This window comes from Coturnix japonica, chromosome 16 (assembly GCF_054131305.1).
Source record: "Coturnix japonica strain WE chromosome 16, WE-NBRP24, whole genome shotgun sequence".
In the NCBI taxonomy this organism is placed as follows: domain Eukaryota; kingdom Metazoa; phylum Chordata; class Aves; order Galliformes; family Phasianidae; genus Coturnix; species Coturnix japonica.
Genome location: NC_140678.1, coordinates 2,862,901 through 2,885,563, shown reverse-complemented (window position 1 = coordinate 2,885,563; position 22,663 = coordinate 2,862,901). Strand labels below are relative to the sequence as shown.

General features: G+C 47.3%; 2 protein-coding genes and 1 long non-coding RNA gene across 10 annotated transcripts in view; 1 reads left to right on the top strand and 2 right to left on the bottom strand.

The window, feature by feature from the left end:
• The first annotated feature begins 26 nt into the window (after nt 1-26).
• DDX49 (DEAD-box helicase 49) lies at nt 27-5,519 on the top strand. 2 transcript variants are annotated; one of them, XM_015886111.3, is made up of 13 exons: nt 27-164; nt 256-379; nt 447-532; nt 1,190-1,311; nt 1,410-1,597; nt 1,739-1,879; nt 2,201-2,276; nt 2,397-2,473; nt 2,964-3,061; nt 3,423-3,497; nt 3,667-3,755; nt 4,151-4,222; nt 4,519-5,519. In XM_015886111.3, exons 1-13 carry the CDS (start codon nt 50-52, stop codon nt 4,693-4,695), a joined length of 1,440 nt encoding a protein of 479 aa, XP_015741597.2. In that variant the 5' UTR covers nt 27-49; the 3' UTR covers nt 4,696-5,519. The 2 variants fall into 2 exon arrangements, with proteins under 2 accessions (XP_015741597.2, XP_085373944.1); XM_085517818.1 differs by lacking the exon at nt 447-532.
• Nucleotides 5,520-7,874: 2,355 nt separating this feature from the next.
• LOC146758162 (uncharacterized) lies at nt 7,875-9,053 on the bottom strand. Its single transcript, XR_014935089.1, has 2 exons — nt 8,928-9,053; nt 7,875-8,033 (listed from the first exon to the last, which is right to left on the bottom strand). It is a non-coding gene; the product is annotated as an uncharacterized LOC146758162 (long non-coding RNA).
• Nucleotides 9,054-9,178: 125 nt separating this feature from the next.
• Nucleotides 9,179-22,663, bottom strand: part of HOMER3 (homer scaffold protein 3) — a 34,166-nt gene continuing 20,681 nt past the window's right edge. For 6 of the 7 annotated variants that reach the window (XM_085517802.1, XM_085517803.1, XM_015886116.3 and 3 more), the window contains 7 exons: nt 21,955-22,086; nt 21,433-21,540; nt 17,943-18,064; nt 16,944-17,100; nt 15,003-15,113; nt 14,568-14,648; nt 9,179-13,717 (listed from right to left, as the gene is read on the bottom strand). In XM_085517802.1, coding sequence (XP_085373928.1) covers nt 13,529-13,717; nt 14,568-14,648; nt 15,003-15,113; nt 16,944-17,100; nt 17,943-18,064; nt 21,433-21,540; nt 21,955-22,086 — 900 coding nt within the window. In that variant the 3' untranslated portion in view covers nt 9,179-13,528. The remainder of the gene's footprint in view (nt 13,718-14,567; nt 14,649-15,002; nt 15,114-16,943; nt 17,101-17,942; nt 18,065-21,432; nt 21,541-21,954; nt 22,087-22,663) is intronic. The other variant, XM_085517805.1, reaches the window with a different exon arrangement.

The following is a 22,663-nucleotide window of genomic DNA, read 5'->3' as shown; positions in this document are numbered from 1 at the left end:
TGAGAACGCGAAGGAGACCGGAAGTCAGTGGTGTTGAGGAAGAAGCAAGATGGCGGCGTTCCGGGAGCTGGGTTTGGCCCCGTGGCTGGTGGAGCAGGCGCGGCAGATGGGGCTGAGCCGCCCGACGGCCGTGCAGGCCGCCTGTATCCCGCCCATACTGCAGGGTGAGCCTGGTCTCTTGTTCTCCCTTCCTTGCAGTTCTCTATTATCCGCCATCGCTCACGTTCTTTACTTTGGGGGGGGTCTCCCGTGTAGGCCGCGACTGCCTCGGCTGCGCTAAGACGGGTAGCGGGAAGACAGCGGCCTTCGTGCTGCCGGTGCTGCAGGTGCTGTCCGAGGATCCCTACGGCATCTTCTGCCTCGTTCTGACGCCCACCAGGTACGGAGGAACCCATGGGGGGGTCCCCTGATGGTGTATCCCCGCTTAGCGCTGCCCTACCCCGCAGGGAGCTGGCCTACCAGATCGCTGAGCAGTTCCGTGTGCTGGGGAAACCGCTGGGATTGAAGGATTGCGTGGTGGTGGGCGGCCTGGGTGAGTGAGACAACACAGAGTGGGATGTGTCCAGTTCTGGGCTCCTCGGTACAACAAAAGAAAGAGATCTCTTGGAAAGAGTCCAGCGGAGGGTCACTGAGATGGTGAACGGCCTGGAGCATCTCCCCTATGAGGAGAGACTTAGGGAACTGGGTCTGTTGAGCCTTGAGAAAAGAAGGCTGAGAGGGGACTTGATCCAGGTTTATAAATACTTGAGGTGTGGGAGCCATAGTGATGAGGCTGGTCTCTTTTCAGTAGTGTGTGGGGACAGGACTAGTGGTAATGGGGTGAAAGTACAGCATAGGAAGTTCTGCACAAATGTGCAGAAGAACTTCTTTACAGTGAGGGTGACGGAGCACTGGAACAGGCTGCCCAGGGAGGTGGTGGAGTCTCCTTCTTTGGAGATATTTAAGACCCGCCTGGATGCCTACCTGTGTGATATGGTGTAGGGAGCCTGCTTTGGCAGGGGGTTGGACTCGATGATCTCTAGAGGTCCCTTCCAACCCTTACAATTCTGTGATTCTGTGGCTGGGGGGGGAGCAGAATGACTCTTCATGTCTCCATGACCTTCCTCTGTAAGGCTGGTGTTTTCCAGCCACGCACATTCCATGTTTACAAGGTTCAATCTGTAACACAGCAGCGTGTTTCTCACTGCAGACATGGTGGTTCAAGCCCTGGAGCTCTCCCGCAAACCCCACGTTGTCATTGCGACGCCTGGCAGGTTGGCGGATCATCTTCGCAGTTCCAACACTTTCAGCCTTAAAAAGCTCAAATTCTTGGTAGGTTTTTCACTCTTTTCAAATACTTTTCCCTCTGCTTCTTAAGGCTTTTGGTTTTGTAAGGACACTTGCAGATGATCTCATTTATTTGTGGCTAGATATTGGATGAAGCCGACCGGCTGTTGGAGCAGGGCTGTGCTGACTTCACTGCAGACCTGGAGGTGATTCTGGAGGCTGTTCCCACACGCAGGCAGACGCTGTTGTTCAGTGCCACGCTGACAGATACACTGAATGAGCTGAAGAGCCTGGCCATGAACAAACCTTTCTTCTGGGAGGCTGCATCTGAGTGTGTATCTCTGCTCTGCCACACGCAGCATCCTGCTTTTTCTCTATTATCTCATCTCCTTACTGTCTCTAACATCCCTTATGTTCCACTTTCTCTTGCTAAAGCTGTGGATTTTAGTGATTTACTGTCCCTTCCCGACAGGGTGCGGACAGTAGATGAACTGGACCAGCGTTACTTGCTTGTACCCGAAGCAGTCAAGGATGCATACCTTGTCCATCTAATCCAGACCTTCCAGGATGAGCACGAAGACTGGTCTATTATTATCTTCACCAAAACCTGCAAGTAAGTGGAATTTTTCCTAGTGGTGGCTTTTGCTCTAGAGGTGCTTTTGTGACTCCCAAATTCGCGCTGTGCTGCTTTTAAGCTACACTGGTGTTTGCTTCCTCAATCTGTGCTGTGATTTGGTACAAGAGCACCTTTTTTGAGCAACCTGGGACTGAAGGGCCACTCAGAAATGTAATATGCTAAAAGGTCAAGCTGCTTTTACTTCCCTGCAGCCATCTTTCCTTTTGCTGATGGGTGCTGGAAAATGGTGGGGAGGAGCTTTCTGTTTGCCTGATGTATTTTGATTTTTTCATTGTATTTTTTCTTTTTCCTTTTAAGGGAATGTCAAATCTTGAATATGATGCTTAGAAAGTTCAGTTTTCCTTCTGTAGCTCTACATTCCATGATGAAACAGGTAAGTGATGGGATAAGTGTGGGAGGTGGGTGCTTCTAGCTGGTTCCCTGAGCCAAACAGCCATCTGGGTCAACTCGTCTGGGTCCACAGTGTCCCTAATCCAGGATTCTCCTTTTCCAGAGGCAACGATTTGCAGCTTTAGCAAAGTTCAAATCCAGCATCTTTAAGATTCTTATTGCTACAGATGTTGCTGCCAGGTAAGAGAAAACCACAGTCTCTGTTGTCAAAGGCCACAGCCCTGCTCTTAAAGCATCAGAATCACCATAGGGATTAGGGTGAGTTTAACAAGAGCGCTTTAAAGTCTGCCCACCGAGGTAGGACAGGATTGTTCATTACCATTACAGAATATCTCTAAGCTGTGTTTTGGAGCCCATTTGCATGCAATGTAGTTGTGATCCTGTCTTGTTTTACTGCCTCGGTGTGCGTATTCTAGCAAGAGTGATTTTTACAGAGCTTAGTTTGTTCTCTTGGTTTAGGAGAGAATATCAAATGATGCGTATGGCAGGTTATCCCCTTTTGTGACTGTTGGAGGGTTGCATGAGATGAGAATTTGTCCTACAATAGCTTAAGCTTATTAAAAAGCACTCTGTTTATGAGAATATTTGGTTCTTGGAGAAAGCAAAGATAAGGAACTCAGCTTTTATGTATTAAAATGGTCAGCTTCTGTTCTCTCTTCCTGCATTGCAGAGGCTTGGACATTCCTACTGTACAAGTTGTCATCAACCACAACACTCCAGGCCTGCCAAAAATCTACATTCACCGGGTTGGCCGGACAGCCCGTGCAGGTGAGTGGGGCAAACTGCACCACTGCAGCTGGCTAAAACTGGGATCTCAGTGCTGGGGCTGTGCCCTGAATGAGTGTGAGAAGCCTTCACAGCAGCTGCAGTACAGTCTTTTCAGTCAGTGCCAAGTCTGCTCAGATTGCTGACTCAGCATCATGCCTTAAGATTGCGAGGATAGCTTATCTTGTGTCTGATCTGCACCAATACCTAACTGCTATTTCAGAGCAAATAAAGACCTTTTGGAGCATCCTGTCACCATAATGTGCTAGGTTGACTCATGGAGATGGATGGAATTTGGCATGGGTTGGGCTTCCTTTCTCTCTGCTTGTCAGGATACATGTGTCACTGTGTTTTCATCACGCAGGTCGGAATGGAATCTCTATTACAATGGTGACGCAGTATGACATCCATCTTGTACATGCTATCGAGGAGGAGATCAGTAAGTGAACAAAAAGAGCATAGACTTCATCTTTGTTTTAAGGAAATAGACCCAATAAATGCTACATCTTTTACTATTCATTGGAACTATGTAGGTTGTTTACTAGTTGAAAAATCTGCCCCTGGATTTCATAACCAACCATGTATGTACATGTCTCATCCTGATTTAGAACTGAAGCTGCAGGAGTTTTCTGTGGAAGAGAAATTGGTGCTTAACATCCTTAACCACGTGAATGTTACAAGGAGGGAGTGTGAAATAGTAAGTGTGCAAACATGAAGCTCCTTTGTTCTCAGAGGACGGGAAATCTTAAGCAGTGAAGAGATTTGCTGTTGTCTAATATCAGGTTGTAGATACGCAGGTTTTCTTTTGAGCATATAATTGAAAATTTTTGTTCCTTTTTCTAATGAAAGTGCTGAAATATTTGCCATGGTTGTGGGGGTTTTGTTTGTATTATCTTCCCTAAGTTAGCTCTATTAGTGCACGTTTCAGAGCATTTAGTGCTTCTGAGTGTTGGGCTGGATGCTGATAGCTGGGGGAAGGACTGCAAGCTACCAAGTGTGTGCATGCTGCTGAGATTCTGCTGACTGCTTTTCTCTGTGTCAACTCAGTGCTTGGCTACTGATTGCACTGCTGTGTTTTTTTTATTTTGACAGGAACTGGAGTACATGGATTTTGATGAGAAGAAAGAAATAAATAAGCGGAAACAAATGATCCTTGAAGGGAAGGTGAGAGTTGCTGCTGTATAAACAGTTTTGATCAGTAGCTGGTATAATGTTTATGATATGGAAAAGAAATGACAGCTCCTGCCTCACTGCTGTGATACATTTGCCTCTCCCCTCCTGTTTGGGGAGGTGAATTTTATCTTAAAGGACAACTGATATTGAAAAGTGTGTTGGAATAGTGTCTGACTTCAGCAGCCCCCTCAGCCATAGGTTTGAAAGCAGGGTGGACATCTAGCAAAGGTGAGGAACTGGTACTGTCCCTGTGCATATCACTACTGTCCTGCCATTTGCCATTGCAGGATCCAGATCTGGAGGAAAAAAGGAAGGCAGAGCTGGCCAAGATCAAGAAGAAAAACGATAAATTCCGTGAGAAGGTCCAGCAGACACTGCAGGAAAGAAAGCAACTGCAGATGAAGAGGAAACTACAGAAGAAAATAGAGCGGCGGAACAAACTGCATCCAAAGGAAGAGAAATAACATCCTTGGCCTCCCAGTGATGGAGGGAGTGTGGTTGGCTTGGACTGCCCCGATGCTTCTCTCCTTTGGGAATGCTGGGATCCAAGAGTTTTTATGTGGACACTTTGACCTGAAACTAGTGTTGGAGAGTATGGGGAAGGTGGATGAGGGGAGAAGGGACTCTGATAAACTTGTCCCCATTACTTTCTGTGCAGTGCTGCTGGATTGGGCCTTTCCTGGCAGGCTCAATCTCCTGATTGAACGTACTCTTCTTCAAGAGTATGTTTCCTTCCTCTGGTAAAGGAGAGGCCAGACCAGAATTCTTGGTGTTGCAAAGGGAAATAAAGATCCATTCTCTCTCTTCCCCTTCATTCAGTCATTTTATTTTCCCTTTCAAGGGCTGGTGCTTGCCACTCACAGTTGTTTATATCAACAGATTCTCCCCTGAGCCAGAGTCTAAAAATACTGTGACAGGATGAGGTCAGCCTGTATGTGTACCATGGTCCAGGTTTTTCTGAGAGGAAAATTCCTGGAACACATGGAGAGAGGTTGTGTTGCCCCAGGACTGTCCATGCAACCTTGTAATAATTCTGCTTTATATGTTTAAGTTGCACTCTTGCCTCTGATTGTCTGCCTCAACTCCAGCCCAGCTTATCCATAGAGTCACAGTTCACTTGGTGACCTGGGCTGCTGGGGACTCAGTTTCTGCAGATGATCAGTTCAAAACCCTGTTCAGGTTTCACCTTTAGTGCCTTGTTTAATGTTCAGAACTTCCTCTAATTTGAGACTGAAGAGCTGTTATTACTGTCCTCTGGCCAGCATCCAAATAAATAGTTCTGCAACAAGCGAGTGGATGTTTGACCTTCTTCAACACATGCAAGTGCTGTTGTGGGAGCTTAGAGGAAGGGAGTAATACCTTTTGTGGAAGAATGGTTTGGAGATAAAAATCAGTCTTATTTCAAGAAATAGGCTGGATGAGTACTGAGCTTCTTGTAGGTGTTCAAGTCCCTTTGTGCAACCTGAGCCCAGCTCCTTTTCTGGAGGCACACAGACCCCTATCGTGTTTTTGCCTGACTTGAGTGTGCTCTGTGCACAGTGAGGTCTTGCAGAGGAAATCTGGTATTTCCTTTAAGGAAGAATCCTACAGCGGGGCCACGTGGTGCATTCATACCATGCAGGAGCACAGCACTGACAGGGACTTGGGAGGTACACATCCATCTGTCTGCCTTGTGGCAGGCGTGGGATGAGATGGGTGTGGTGCTCGAGTTAGGAGATGCCTGAACTGTATTACTGGCTTTGTCCCCTTGGGTGCCCTCCAGGAAGGAAAAAGCACTCCATAGTCTGCCTTGTATCACGGCTCACTGTCACTACTGGCAGCTGCTGCAGTAGCAGCAGCAAATAGGTTTGTATCAGGCTGATGCTTTCTGAATACTAAATGCTTCTACAGCCTCGTGCATGCTAATTTGTGGAGCAAGCCTGTTAGCTGCAGATTAAAGAGACATCCTCTCTGGGACAGGCTGCTCTTGCCTTCTTGGAGAGGGTGCTGATGCTGCTTTTGAGTGTCAGTTGTTCCCCTCCTCCTCTTACAAACACTTCTTAACCTATCTGAAGTCTCTTTGCTTCAGCCTGGTGGGGGGTTTCTCTGTTCATCTCCTTCCAGCAGAATGTGACATGTGGAGTTTGATCAAGGCTCTTGTCTTAAAGCTTTATTCAAAATTCCTTTTAATATATCTCTTGTCTTTCTTGAGCAGCCTTCCACGTGAAGGTAAGATGTGCTGGCAATAAGAGCTCTCTGTAGTGTTGCCTAGATGTTCTTGCTGTAGTCAAGTCTTAGGAGTGGCCAAGTAGAAAAAGAGACTGCTATGTCAACTGGGACATAGAAATAAGCCTTAAATTCCCACATTAGAAATCTACATCTGCCTGGGGTTAAAGGACATTGGGTCACAGTGATATTCCTGTATGAGCTGTCATTGCTGCTCTCCAAGAAGGATATTTTGTTCTGAGGCTTCCAGTCATCCCCCAAGAATATAATGACCTGCTTCTCCTAACAGGTGAGATTGTTTCCTGGCTGTAAATCTGCCCTCCTCTGTAAACAGATCCCCTTGTCTGTTTCCCCAAGCAGGCACTTGCATGTTCCCCTATAAGTGCTGTGCAAGAATTGGCCTGAGAATGGCTGTGTCTCAGCACAGCTGCAGTGTACGAGCTCCCCAGCTCTGGGAGGGTTTCCCTGGCTGAGTTGCTATGGGAACTCAATTCAGTATGTCAGATGCTGCTTTATCTCACCCAGATCGTGTCTGGCTGCTGCATGTGGTGCTGAGGCATGAGCTGTACCAGGTGTGTGTAGTGGGACGGTCCTGCTCCTCTGCCATCCTGCCTTATCCTCCTGTCTTGTCCTGGTGTAAAACCACTGCTCAGCCCTGCTGCACTGAGGGTCTTAGCAAGCACGTGCACCTTCAGCTCCCACCTTGTTCTGGCAGTTCTGTGTAGCCTATATGCTGATGGGTCTGTAACCACGAAGGACTGTTTTGTGTGTGGTTTAGGAAGTATTTTACTGCATCAGGCAGGAGAGCTCTGGACTCCTGTGGCAAAGGAAAGACTGCTGTAATTAATGAGACTTTAGGCTGGGCTTCAGATTTATCTCTGCTGAGACAGCGGAGCTGCATTGGAGCTTATGTTTCAGCTTTGCTGCTGCTGGCTGCAGATGCAGCCATTTCCAGCTGCCAGCCAATGCATTTCCCTCTGACAGAAGATATATGCTGCCCAGAGGCAGCATTAGCCTGATGCTGCAAGGGTCTTCCCAGCATTACTGATTCTCCATCAAGCAGGATTTGCTGCCCTTACACTGGGCTGAACCATCTCATGCCTTTGTAGGGGCTGCATTTTTTGCACCATCTCCATGAGCATTTAACACAGCTGTGCTTTCACGTGGGTTCTCTGAGCTGTCCTGACATCTCGCTGGTTCAGCACACACTGTCAGCTGCTGCTTTACCTTCCGATGTTCTTTGTGAACACAAGCTCAGCTGTTTGGAAAGCCTTAAAAAAAGCTGCTTAACAAGCTTTCCTACCAGAAACACACTTCTCCCCAGGGAGCCCTGCCAGGTTAGCCAGTAGATGGCAGTTTCTGTGCTCTGGACAAGCTGCTGGCTCTGGTCCTTGTTCAGAGGGAAACAACACACGGCCTCTTGGCTGGATATTAAAGATTTAGTTTAAGAAAACATGGAAACAGTCAGGGAACAGGGTTGTCCTGTGCCTTGTTCATGCAGCAGGCAGGCCCCAGCTGCCTGGTGCTGCTAGCAGGATCATCCTGGGTCAGTGCTCATCCCCATCCCTTCAGCTCTGCTGATTGCATCAAGTGATCTCTGCAAGCATCATGCAATTAGAGATCAGAGCTATTGTGTGCACTGCAATGCATTCACAAGCCGAACCGCCAGCCATCCTTCCAAATCCTCCCTTACTATTGAGGCCTAAGCATAGACTCCTGTTATAGGATACCAAACTTCCCAGTGTCATTTTTGTATTCCCAGGCCCATATGACTAAGCTGTGCTGCTTTTAGACGTATTAGACCACAGGAGAGGTAGCATTTATGCCAATAATTTGTAGACTCAGTGTTTTCATCTGCCCATAACAAGGTCAGGACTTCAGTATCTCCAACCAGTAAAGCTACAGGGAAATCACTCATCTCACATGTGCCTTTTTCTGTCTGTTGTCTGACAGGATTTGAAACCCTGTTAGCTCGCTACTGGTGGAAACATAAGGCAGAGCCTAAAGACAGCATCCTCTCTCACTTGCTGCTCTACCAGCACTTGGGAATAATAAGGCTGTAATGGGATGAAGAGTGCTGAGGCAGAGAGGCTGCCCTGTTCTCTCTGGGGCGCACAGGTGTTACAGGCAAAAAAAATCTGCAAGGTGGAAAACTTAAGAAATGGGTGACAATTCACATTTGTGGCAGCCTATGCAAATCCAAGTGACCATAAGGAAAGTGGCTCCTGGAACAGTCAGTGCTGCAGAGCCATTCCCTCTACACCCTGGGGACACAGATGATGCCATGGGGATAGAACTGATACAGCCTTCCATCCCCTTCAACACAGCAGTTCCCTACAGCTGAGGTCGACAGCAGCATCAGAGGAAATTGAATTTGGTCTCTTTGATTCTCACTCCCCAGGCTTGTGCTTAACTGGGGAGCTGAGAGGCTGTGAACAGTGAATCAGTTGTGAGCTGTCTGAAATGTGAAAATGTTGCTCCTTTAAATTACCTGTTGCTGGAGCTGACACATCTATCGTCTGGAGTGCTGTTCTTACTGAAAGTATCTCATTTCCAGAATGATTCCAGCTGCTGCTTTCTTGGTAGGGTGGTGGGAAGCTGATGGAGGAGGTAGGACCTTGTGCAGAGATGCTTAGTGCTGTAGCTCATGTTCTTTTCCCTTGGAGCAGAGGCTGCCTTTACACACCACAATCTAATAACGATAATAATTATAAATTACTCTGGGAAAGGAGGCTGTGAAGCTCACTAGAATCTGGGGCTTTATTATGAGCTCATGGACATTTTCCAAAACACACATTTAATTGCTGTGCCTTCTCTGCTGCACACAGAAATCGTCTTCCAGTGCCTGCATGTGGCAGGGGGGGTGTTACACTCATAGAGGATGCTTGCCTGTGCTGTCAAGTGTAAACAGACAATCCCTGAACTAAAAATAACCTACCCTCCAAGTAATAGACCATCTGATTTCTGTATCCCAGCCCATACGCAGGGAGCTCAAAAGGGTTGGGTCACTTATTTTTTGTTGCTATTTAATCACCAATTCCCCCAAGTCTGATCCTTCAATTTAAGACAAAGTGCCTGGCTGCTTCCCCTCCAGCAAGAACTTGCTTCAGTGTGCTCTTACAAAAATACAGGTATTGAAGTCAGTATGTTAAGCAGCTTTGCTATGAGATTACCTAAAGCCACATCACACATTATCAAGGGGGCTCTATGACACTACTTTGGAAAGATTTTACCTCCAAAATCACTCACAGACTTAAGGTTATTAACCAGCCCACCCTGTGCTGGCCTTTCCTTCTCTTGGCTGTTCAGGTACCTTGTAGATGCTGGTAACTGAGATCCAACAGCCCTGCAGGAAGGGCGATTGCTTCATGGAAGAGGAGAAATGAAAGCCTGAAAAGACAAGGGAGTTCGCCAGTGGCAGAGCTGGTGGTGCTCTGGTTTCCTGACTGCCAGACCTGCTCTAGGCCTGGACTGGGTTTGCATTCCTGTTCAGCCTGGGAGGCCTGTATTGGCATCTGTCAGATGGAGTTTGCATTAGACATCCTTTTTCTGAGGATCTATTATTGGCACGTCCTGTAATAGCAAAGCTTCGTTTCCTCTTGCTGAGCTGGCCAGAAGGGCCTTTGTCTCAGGTCCACATTGAGAGCAGATCAGACTCATTGCTACTACTGCCCAGAATGTTGGGCCAGGAGAGCACAGCTGCAAGGTTTTTTGTTTGCTTCTTCATCTCACATGTGAACCATTTTCTGAATGTTCTCTTTATTAATGTTCTGCTTAGGTTTTCTATAAATAATTAAGAACCTCATTTGCTACAAGAATTAGGTCTCTCAAGGTACCTGCAATCAGTGGCAGTTTTCCTCCAGCAAGGAAGCAACTGTTACTTAGTTCCTGACAGTAATTGTTACTGTGAGACAGAAGCAAACAAACTGCAGCCTTGCCATTCAAAACTGGCTTTTGTAACACAAGATTCTCCTCTTTTGAAGCAAGAGAAGCATAAACAGGGAAGGGGTGGGGGCTGGAAAGTGCAAGGTGGGGATGTGTTAGAGAGCTGTTGCTCTGAAACACTATGGGATTCCTTTCTAAATGCTCATTAGAATGGGGCAGATGGAATTAGTGCTTTGCTGCTGTATTATCTCCAGTAGACCTGCCTCATTGCTAAGTGCAGATTTAGGGCATTTGTGGAAATAGCTGGTGATGAATGGGTTTTCATTAGTTTAGAAGAGGGAAGACTGCAAAGGAAAGTGCCTCCCAGAACCATCCATCACGCTGCCCTGCAATGCCTCAGTAAAAGACTTTTAACAAATGCTGAGCACAGGACAGATCTCATAAAAAAGCCACTGTTCAGATTATTCTGGCAAGGAAGAGAATTGCATCTAGTACCCGTGGGGAAGTGTCTAAAGTAAACTGACCTCTGTTTCTGGTTCTTGACAATGGAGATGCACAGTGAGGACTGTGACTACAAGAAAAAGCAGGGCACAGCAAATGCATACGAAGTACTGCTGGCCTCAAGGTATGCTGTGTGCAGGGAAACCATGTTGTGCATCCTGTCAGGGAGCAGGCAGCTTGGCAGCTCCAAGTTTCCAGAGGCAGACAGCACTGAGTATGGCAGGCTTCAGCTCGAGGGCATGAAATACATATAGGAATAGAAGAGGCTTAATAGCATAAGAGCCAGGTCTCACCCTGCACTGCTGCCTGACCCTGGTAAGGGCAGGTCATGGGGGGAAGCAGCAGACAGCAGGTACTCTCTGAAGCACCGTGCTGCAGCTTGCATCTGCCTCTCTCCCACACAGTCATGCAGCAGCTTGACTCTGGTCCTCTCCCTTGTCTCTTAAGAGCAGCCTCCCTCAGCAGAGCTGACTCACCCAGGTGTGGCACGATGGCCAGGTCAGCCCTGATCAATGAGCAGTACAACACAGGCATGGGCTCAGATGCAGAGCATGGGCAGAATCTGTATCCAGCTCCACCTTGTGGGGCACAGCCATGGAAAAGAAGTGTGAGAGAGCAGTGACAATCAGAATGTCAACTTTGGCTTAGTTTTTCTTTCATACTCCAAACCCCACCTCCATCACCACATATTACAGTAACAGATGCAGACAAAACAGGCCTTTCTTGGAGCTGATCTCTATTTCAAAGGCTGCTCCTGTTGGAATAAAATGTGAACACTGCTATGGGTTGGGATACAAGACCCCAGAAAACTTTGCCAGCTTCTTTCCCTTCTTAAATACCCTGAAACAAATATGACTACAACAGCTCCACCCCTACACAGCTGTGAGAAAACTTCATGCAAAACAAAATAAAACAGAAACCAATACCAACAAAAACAACAGAATATTAAAACAAAAAAAAAAAAAAAAGAAAAGAGAGAAAAAACAAAAACAAGAAAATTATCCTCCAAACAGAAACACCCCTCCCTGGCTACACAGGTCTGGAACTTTCAGTGTTTCCTCATCATCCCTGTGCAAGGGATGGGCTTTGCCTAGACACAATCCAGCACAGAGTCACCAGCAATTCTCCACTCCAGCAGATTCCCAAGGTGCCAGACCCAGTCCTGTCCCAACTTGCAGGCAGCGTGCAGAAGATGTGGGTTCCTCTCTTGGTCACCCCGTGAGTGAAAGGACGGGGAGGCCCTGAGGAACTGCACTGCCTTGATGCTGGTCTGCCCAGGACCATCTGGATGCAGAGAAGGCATTACATGGCAGCCAGTGCTTGCTAAGTAATTAGTTTCTGCAGACCTGGGAAACATTCCCAGGGTTACTGCTGTCTTTGCTTAACCTATGGAAGCAAAGAGGGCAAAAAAACAACCACAAAATCCATATCAGCACTCCTGTAAGGTTACTATCTACTTCTACACAGACACTGCTTTGTCATTCAGCACAGGGCTATGCATGCTCCTAACTAACTACGGGGGCTCAAAGGACAATATGAGAGAGACATGATTTTTCAGGTTTCTGCAGTGTCTCCCTCAGGCCTTGCTTGATTCCTACAACTAGACAACATCTACGGTAACCCACAGACTTCCCACAGGCCCTACAGGGCACTGGTCCCAGCATGCTCCAAATGCCTCCTGTTCTCATTTAATCTGGCTAAGCGTGGCAAGCTGGGACCTGTACCCTTCAAAAGGAACACTGCTCATCTGACACAGAGCAGGACATCTCTGTGGACTGTTTCCCTATAAAAGAGAGGGGGAAAAAAAGAACCCAAACAAGAGCAACTGTGATTTGCTCCATTTAATTTCAATTAACTACAGCCCTTAGAGGCCAGGAGAGATGCCAATCTAGCAGTTGGTTGGCCATCCCCTTGGGCATGTCCCATTTCTCAAATGCCCCTTTCCCAACCAGGCCTTTGCTCTCAGCTTAAAGAAGTTTTAAGAATTCATTAAATCCCACTGTGTTAAGCTAATAAGAGCTTTAAAACCTGCAGTTCTTTTTCCTCTGGAGGCTGGAACTGAACAGCACTTGGGCAGGCAAGCACCCTGCTCTGCAGTGGTGACTACGCTACCTCTGTAAGCTCCTGACAGCAACCAGTGTTGTTGCATCCTGTTAGAAAGACATGATGTAGTTAGGGCTGGAAAAGGAGCTAGTGAACTCCTCAAAGTGCTGATACCTCTTTTCCCTCCCTAAGTCGGGAAACAAGCAGCTTATTTTGCAAAAGGCAAGTGGTTCCCTAAAAAAACTACTGAAAAAAAAAAAATGCAAAGGCTGCTCAGCCCCTTCCCCTAGAAAACTGTAAAAATGTTGGAGACACAGTGAGACACAGTGTGGCAGCAGGGAGGCTGGGAAGGCAGCAGAGGGACAGCTGCTGTCTCTGGACCATGCCACAGCCATGACAAGGTCCAGAGAAGCCTGACTGTGACTTGTAGATGCTTCCTGTGGAGGATACAGGAGCTCAGGCCCTCTCTGCTCTCCAGCTCGTTGTTCAGTGGGCAGTAAGTGGCTGCGGCTGGTCACCACACTGTCCAGGCAGCTGCTGGTACGTTGGCATATCCTGCCCAAACAGACCTCAAGGCTGTTCTGTGATCAAAATTGCTGTCAGTGACCAGTCCCAGGTCAGGCTCCCCTCCTCCAGAGGTGTCTCCTCTGAGCATGCTGCTGCTCAGTTGCTCTCCACCAGCTTGGCTAGTCCTTGCCGGATCTCACTGAGCTCAAAAATCTTCACGTCCATTATCTCTGCCACCTTGGTGACCTCATTCTGGATCTTCTCCCTCTCAGACAGGGTCTCTGCCAGCGTCTGCTCGGCCAGGTGAAGGCGGCGCTCCAGCTCTGCATTGCGTGCCTCCAGCTCCTGCCAAAGGACACAATTGCAGTGAGGTGGCTGCCCCAGCACTGATACGTGCTGCCCACAGATCACCACACTTATCTCCACCAAACAGTTCCATCAGCATCCCAGCACAAGGTTGCCCACACCCAGACATCGCAGGTCTGCATCAGCTCTCTCAATGGGGGCCCTCCCTACATTCAGCCACAGCATGCAAACACATATGAACATGTGTCCCCAAACCCAGTCATCTGCGTGCAGTTTGAACTGGTGTTATAAGTGTGGATTTCCTCACAAACTGATCTTCAAGACTGATGGCATCTGATGGTTAGAAATACTACCCTGGCATAAAAAGCAGTGCCTGGGTACAGGGCTGAGCCCTGTGACAGATCCCCTCCTTCTTCAGTAGCTCAGATAAGCAAACACAGGCAGTGCCCCCAGAGACTGCACAGATCGTGCTTCCATCTGTGTTCCTGCCCCGAGGTGCAGAGCAGCTTGCATCCCTCCTGCCAGCCAGATTGAGCCATAACAATTTTCCCTCAGCCATTGCTGGCCATCCAGCAGGCTGAGCAGGACTTGAGAGATGGGCAGGTCACAGGATACCACCATCCCACTTGTGTCCCATGCCAGGTCTACAGCAAGAGGTAGAAGAGAGTATGTGCAGGTTGGGTTTGTCACTGCCTGCTGATGGCATCCTGTCTGGCATCTCTGAGGGACACAAACTGGGTGGAGGAGGGCAGCCATAGACAAGGACCAGTCCCCATCATCCAGAGGCAGTGTTAAGTTTGGCAGCTCTGTGACATTTACTCTTAAGCTCAAAGGGGAAATGGTCTCTCTGCTCCAAGTTGCAGAGGTGTCCGAGGTCTGCCACCATTACCTGGAGCTTCTGTAGTGTCTCCTCACGCTCGCCCTCTGCTTCCCATCGGCCGCACTTTTGGCTTTTCAGCATCTGAATCTCCTAAAACACAAAGGGGAAGAGCATCACACCAGATCCACCTTTGTCTCAGTAGGTCCAGCTCCCACCACAGATCTCAACAAAAGCTCTTTCCCTTGCTCCAAAGGTCATGTAACCATACGCAGCTCCAAAGTTTAGCTTCCCCAATACTCTTTTTCAAACTTCCATTCCTATTGTACCTGTTGCCACACTCTAACCCCCTGTCCTGTGCTGGCTTATGAAGGCTCCTGGCTTGCATAGCATCATGTGCAACAGCAAGAAGTACCGATCTCAGAGAAGCTATGATTGACAGACAGGGTGTTGGTGACTGACAGGCCACCTAGACTCATGTTTTCCTCTGCTTCATGGGGATATTACCTCATCCTTAGCCTTGATCAGCAGTTCCAGTTCTTCCAGGGTTTGGCTCAGCTCTTCCTTGTTGTTCTCACTGGAGGAGTCATGAGCCCCCTGTGACTCCAGTTCTGCTACCTACACAGAAGACAAGGAGACATGCTTAGAGATACAAGAATGTCCCTACACCTTATCACTAACAGGCATTTTCTGTCAAGTTCTGGACTTCTCACAAACACAACTGACCTTGTAACAGGGTAACAGCTCATCTCCTGTGGTTGTTGGGCAAAATAATTCCCTCCTGCTCTGCATAGATCATACACAAAAACACACTGCAGCAAAATCCTGTTTAGAGTCTCTGTCTCTGCTTTCTCTTGCAGCCTTGCACTTACAGCAAATACTGACTGGCTGGCATCAAGCACATGAGCCCATAGCACATAGCAATGGTCAGATCCAGCGCCATTACACCCTCAGGTAGATACTGCTGTGGGCAAGGGAGTTACTGCAGCTCACTCAAAGCAGAGCTGGTGGGAAGGGTTTTGTTCGAGTGTGCTTCCCATTCCCAAAAAAATTCAGCCCAGTGGCTTAAATTATTCATGAAAAAGATTCATTTTTAAAGTCTAGTCAGAAAGTCTGCAGCAGCTGCTGAGGAGGCCTGAGCTCTCAAAGGGCTTGTGCTGAGCTTTGCAAGTGCAGCTCTAGCACTGAGTACTCTCACGTCAACACACTTGAATCCAAACACTTCCCCACAAACAAAGGAAGCCTGCACTAGGATTCATGCAACTGTGGCCATGAGCTGTGAGGATCACATACTTACAGCCAGAATCAACCAGCTCTGGTCCCAAAACATCCTGGTTTAGCAACAATTGTCTGGATGTCTCAATGAGTTTGTTTATTCTGTGATTCTAGAAAGTCCCCACTGGCCACTCCTCATTCATGAAAGCCTAACTCCTGTCTACAAGAACAGCCACCAAACAGCTGAGAATTCACAGAGCGATAGCAAGGAAATGGAAGCTCATGCCAACCAGACCTGAAAATGCACATACACATAAGCACAGCCAAGATCTCAGTTAAACTTAAAGAAGGCTCCTGCTGCAGAAGAGAAAATTTGCTCTGTACAACCCTTTTACTGCCTGACTCCAACACTGAGAATTAGGAAAAGGCACAGTGAATCCTGAGGGATGGTTGTTTACTGCACAGACTGGCCACACAACAGCCATCAAGTGGGAATGGCTGTTAATTGCTATAAAACCCTGCTGTCTTTTGAATGCACAATCTAGAAGTGAAATGCCTTTATGCTTCCCTCTCCAGGGCTCCAGAGTCCTTTCCCAGTGGAATTCTAACTGTCCTAACATGCTTTCTTGAATGCACTGTGGCTCCTCCCTTCCAAGAAACCCAACCGTGTGACTGTCACTCCTCTGCCCAGATGCACACAGGCCTCCTCAGTTGATCTTCAACCTCTCTGATGTTACGTAGGTCAAAAGATCCTATTATTCCAACTGAACAAGTGCTTGTTTGTACTGTGCCACCCGGGTTTCATGATGTTACAGCTTAGATTCCAGCTAATTATAGCAGATAGAGCAATATTCATCCTTTCTGCAAGCAGCCAAAAGGCTGTCCTAATGCCCAGCTCTGGAGGAAAACAGGCCTTACTCAGCAGCGCTGGCAGCTAGGAACTACCTTGGAGAATCTGAAGGGCAGCCAGTATTCTAACTTAGTGCTCTGGTTTCCTCCCTTTATCTACAGGGACTCAGCACACTCCCAGATCGCTCCGCAGAATGAAGGAGCTCTTGTGAGAAGTCCCTAGTTGCGTGACCTTATTCCTTGACACATCTTCCCTGCCAGACTCACACAGCATCCTGAATTTGACACCCATGGAAACTGATGGGAGAACAGGGTCAAGGGCACCATCTGGCTCTGGAACAGGGTTTCCTCTGACCCGTTCTACAAGGGCCCTCCTGTGCTCACCCGCTGCCGCAGTGTTTCCGTCTCTTCTTGATACGCAGCCAGCTGCTTCTTCCACTGGTCCACATTGGCATTGGCTTCATGGAGAGCAGCCACAAGTTTGCTGTTGTTGTCCTGAAGGCTAAAGAATTCAGCTTCCCACTGGACCTCACTCACTGAACTGTGTAAAAGAACACGGAAGTGTACAGGACAGCATGAGAGTCTTATTAGAAAGGTTTTGTTTCCTCCTATTGCAAATGTGCACTGAAATCATGCTCCTGGAAATGCTGGGCAGCTCTCTACCCTGCACAGCTCTTTATTTGGTTTTCATCTCACTTCTCAAATTTAAATGCATCCTCCAATGCTTGAATCTGCTTCTCTTTCCTTTCGCCTCTGATAATATTCAACTTTGAGGTCCCTGTTGGATCTGAGTTTGCTTTGAGTAAGACCCCACCACCCAACTTGGGAGAAGGTAGCAAAGGACACTTGCTTTTAATTTAAAAATATTCTAAGTGTTCAGCTGGGAGCTCAGCAGGAGCCCCAGGGTAGAATCCAGCCCAGGGTCTTTTGAACAGACAAAGACCAGAAGCAGCAGGGACTTTGCTGGAATCCTCAGGGGAATTAACATAAATGCAGCCTTAGGCCAGCTGGAAAAATGTGAACATCCTCTGGTATCATAGACTACTGATTTGTAGATAACTGGTATGAACCTATCCCTGCTGCAGGCACAAAGCATCCTCCTTCCTATCCTGCATGAACAGCAGATTTCACCTCTGAGCTGAAAAAAAACTTTCACTTGGAGAGTGAAAGTGGAAAGTGGGAGAAATTGTTAGAGTGTAGGATTTGGACAGCAGCAAACTTAGGGCATTATTTGGCTAACCAAACGAGTATTGTGGGGTGAACAGCATCTGAGCTGAGACCACTTGGTTATTCAGGGGCTCTCTGAGCACTAGGAGAACAGAACAGGCTCCAAATCCTGCCAGAACAGAGATTTTAGAAGCTAGGAACTTCTAGAAGCCTCACCCTTCTGAAAGCATCTTCTTCAGACGCTCCTTCTCTGTGCTTATCTCAACATCAGCACTTTGGCTCCGGAATAGTTTGTCTTCTCCTGGTCCATTAGAGCTGATGATGGGACTGGGAAGTACCTGAGGTGTGAGGAAGAGGTGGTTATCATATGGCAGTGAAGACAAACACTGTGGCCACAGGATCCCTGCAAACTCATTCACAGCCTGGGTTCACATGCTCTCATTTCCTGTGGCCTGTAGGTCGAGGGAAGTGTATAGCTCAACAGAATCAGTCACAGTTCATGGTGTAATTATGACCTCAGAAACCATACAGACACTGGGCTTTCTCTTGGACAGGGAAGCTGTTGTCTGTCCTGCTCAGCTTTTCCAGCAGCTGCCCTGCTCTGCTTCCATGTCTTCCCTTTCCCTGCCTCCATGCTATGTTGGGGCAGTGATCCCAGTGCACAGACACCCTGAACAGGTGGGTTCACAGCTTGCCCACACCAGCTCTTCCTCCCTCCTGACTTGAGGTACTGAATTCTCTGGCCCTCAGCTTTGCCTTGACAAATGCCAGTGATGTTATAGCCTGTAATTTGAGTCCCATGGCTGTGCCCAACATGACAAGCTGCTCAAGCTGGCTGTTTCAGAGTTTACTGAATTCTTAACACAATTTTCTTGCTGGCTCTCAGAGCAATGCAAAGACTTAATAAACTCTGAACGCAGACCTAGCTATGCCACCTGGGTTCAGTTGTAACTCGTTTCAGTACACTGAACTAAGACACCATGTACCACTGGAATTACGAGGCTCAAGGGAGGGAAACTGCTACTGCAGAGATATTCTGTCACTCAGTTTTCAAAGGTGTGGAAGAAGAGACTCATACTCCCAAAGTATACCCCTTTCTCTAATAGCTCCATGTTCCTGTGCAAATCAGAGGCAGAAGAGATGGATTCATCCTCCCATCTCCGGATGTGTTTAAAAACCATTTGAATATGGTGCTCAGGGACATGACTTAGTGGAGGGTTGTTAGAGTGAGGGTAGGATGGTTTAGTAGTGGTTGGACTCGATGATCTCTAAGGTCTTTTCCAACCTGAGCGATTCTATGATTCCATGACAGCAGGGTAGCAATGAAAATGCAAAATCCAAAGTAGTCTTTACATCCTTCAGTCTCTCCAGAAGACCCTGCCTTCATGGTCTCCTCGCATAGCAGGGAAGAAACTTGGCAAAGACATGGCAAACTGAGCTATAAAAAGACTCTGTGAGTAATGAGACTTTGGGATTCTTAGTTGAGGGCTGTGAGACCAGGTGGCTGGTGAGCCCACTGGAGTTGAAGGTAGCCCTTAAAAGTCTGTGATAAGGACAGCCACCTGTCTTCAGAGTCATCTGACATCTAAAAATAGAGGCAGACTGGACCACAAGATGTATTGAACACTGGCTTCAAGAAGCCTTCCAAAGGGCAATCGAGAAGCAAGACCTGCAAAATACAACCCTGCCTCATCTTGCCCCATGAGGCTTTTTTATAGGTGGAGAAACTGAGGCAGGCAAGGTGCAAAAGTTTCTGGTCTAGTCTGTCAGCCCCTGTGAGTTCAGCGGAAACTAATAACAGTTGAAGATGCTCCACAATGTTTTGTTGCTCTGTGATGGAGATGCTAAAACAGGATGGGGACTGACCTAACAGGTACTAGAGGATGGGAGAGAGCTGCTGTCCTGGGATTTCCTCTTAAGTCTGAAGCCTAAATTAGCTAGTGCAAATGCAGAAAATCAGAGAGCCCTGATTTAATTTCAGGAGACAGATCTGCTCTCTGCTCACTTGCAAACAGAAGAACAATCAATTATTGAAGGATGAAGCTCATGTTTGAAGCTGTATTAATGCAGAGACTGAAAACCAGTAGTAGGAGATGATGTATGTACAGGCTGGGGGAAGCAAGACAAGGTCTGCATGCCCACATGGCAGCAAACACTGCATGTGTTGTGTGCTGGCTTCCAGATGGCTGCAGGCAGGGGTCATGCATACCTACGTGCAAGTTCTCCTATGGAGAGATGAGGCACGGTGAATGGGAAGGGTGAGCATGGGCTTACACTGAGGCCATTTTAGCACTGCTGAGTCAAGTACGAAGAATGAACTGAGCCTCAGGCCACTTCCAAGATGTGTGCCAAACCACCTCCTGATCACCTCATCCCTTCTGCCATAGCTGTGCATGGGAAATGGACACATCCTATTGTGACAACTGTTGCATTCTGCCTGATGTAAACAGAATAGCAGAGAGTTTCTCCACTTCCACCTTGCCTCCCAGCCAAGGAAACTCTCATAGATGCAGCTGAACATGAATCTGTCTTGGCTCTGCTATGAATGCTCTATACACCTCTCTTATTCATTTGCCACATATTAAGATGGGACTAAGCCAAAACCTAGGTGAGTTTTTCCCATTTTTCCATTGCACGTGACATTTCCAGTCTCTTCAGAGCCACTGCCTCTACCTCCCCCTCTTTTCCATACAGGCCAAGGTACTGTTCACACTCCCTCCTCCTCCTGCTGCCATTCCATCTGTATTCAACCCAGAGAACGCAGCATCCTCCATCCTACAGCTCCTTTCCTTCTGCCAAGAGCTCAGTGAAGTACATAACCACCTCTGGAGAGCACTATTTGGGAGGGCAACTTCACCATCAATGCCAAACTGCTGCAACATGAGAAAAAAGATGCGTAGACATCTCCACAGCTTATTTTCTCCTCTCCACCCTCCTGCTGCTGGAATTGATTTAGTTATACAGGGAGACAGGCAGCAATTGCAAGTGTGACAAATGTGAGAATGATAAGTGATGGGCTTAAGCTTTCTGGTCTGGGGAGAAACTAAATTGAATGACTGGTTGTCATGCCTGCATCTCGACCTCAGTGAAGATTTCTCCAAGGTGGAACACAGTGCACAGACAGCACAGCTCCTTCTACAGTGGAAAGAGGACAGAAATGGAAGAAGTCTAGCAGGGACTCCCCAGACACCAATGATAAGAAATCACTTTGTCTTTCTGAGACTGGCACCCAGAGACACTTGGGAGAGGAACTCCCCTGCAGCCCCAGCAAGGGAACAAAAATAGCTGGAAATGCCACATCTTTCCTCCTAACTTCTTCATCCAGGCTATGTGCATTCCTGCATGTTGCTTGCCTATTACTGCCAATAACTCTAAAGAAAATAAAGCCAAAACCCACTACCACCACTAACAGAAAACCCAAGACCTCCTCCAGCATGGTTTTATCAATACAGATGTTTAACTGACAAAGAGGGAGGAGAGTAAACCTTCCTAAGAGCTCCACTTAAGCAGTAATTATTTTATCCACTTCATGTGCTTCAGTAGAGTGACTACAGGGCTACAGGTGTCATCAGAAAGAACCCCCAACCCCAGTGTCTGTCAAAAAAGCATTTGGGCCAAAAAGACAGAAGCAAAAGTTGCTAAAGGAGATCAGCACAGTGACCATTTTCCCTAGCAACCACTGCTCATGCTCATTCCCAAGCATTACCTGGTGAGATGTGATATTCAGGGCAGGATTGGTCAGCTCTGTTTTATCCTGGGACTTCTCCCTTGCCAAACGTGCTGCCTCTTTCACTTCCTGGAACTTCTCTGCAAACTATAAGGGAGCAGAAAAGTCACTGTACTGCTAAATCAAAACGTAGAACAAATTAGAATTAATGTCTGGGTTACTCCTCCCCTCTGTTATTTCATTTTATGTGGTTTCTGTTTCATCTTCAATTAATATTTGGATTGAGGGAATAGCCCCTACCTGCCCATGATTCCAGCACTCAGAAGTGTGAGAGTAGCTAGAAATAATCAGGGAGCCCTAAATCCAAATTCATTTTGTAACATTCAAATACTCTACAAAGATTACTTTAAACCTCTTCCTTGTACCTTTGTATCCTGAATCAGGTTCCAGCAGGACCCCAGTGTTTTTGTTTTTTCCCACCTAAAGCTGAACTCTCCCTTTTGGGTTTCAAGGATATTTGTCTTACAGGGATCAGGTCTCTATCAGCATCTGCCATATTACCTGGGAGAGGTGTTGCTCTGAAGCAAAGCCCAATCCATATACTGTGTTAGCTCGGCTATCCGCCCACTGTCCGAATTTCTGGGATGTCTTTGTGAAGGTCATGTTGGGAGTGATAGTGCTGTTGATGATTGCCTGTGGAGAGAGGCAAGAATGAGTTAGAGAAAACTCCATTCTGCTGCCCCAGGGTCTACACCCCAATTAGTAGGTGATCAATTCTACTAGGGTAGAAGCTCTGCTTTTAATGTATAAAACAGCTATTTGGGGTTCTGGTGATCAAAAGTCTTTCTAGTCTAGCTATGAAATACACACAAGTGTGAATCTTCTTGTCTACTGTAGGAAAAAATAAATAAATGAGAAAGCCTGAACATTACAAGCTTCATTGGGCCTCCACTGCTGGAAGAAAAGAGAAGATGCAGAAAGTCTTTGGGGACTGAACAACTTTCTGATGTTCTCCACTTTCATGGCAAGCAGGAATTAAAAAAACATAAAGTAAAAGGCTTAAACTGCACTTAGCACAAGCTATTACAAAACACTGTTGGCTGGGGCAGTAACACAATAAACCGCTTGAGAAGACCGTGGAATCTTTGCTGCTGGAGGTCTTGAGAAACAAGTCAGAAAAATATCAAGAACAGCTGAGGGAGAATCAACCTTGTCTTGGGGGTAGTGGCTGAACAGACTGCCTCACCTCTGTTTGTTCATTCTATCTACA

Excerpts from the sequence above, each read along its gene's own strand:
- DDX49 (XM_015886111.3), top strand. The coding sequence starts at position 50 with ATGGCGGCGTTCCGGGAGCTGGGTTTGGCCCCGTGGCTGGTGGAGCAG. Across the intron at positions 533-1,189 it reads CGTGGTGGTGGGCGGCCTGG|ACATGGTGGTTCAAGCCCTG; the intron begins GTGAGTGAGACA and ends TTCTCACTGCAG. Across the intron at positions 2,277-2,396 it reads TACATTCCATGATGAAACAG|AGGCAACGATTTGCAGCTTT; the intron begins GTAAGTGATGGG and ends CTCCTTTTCCAG.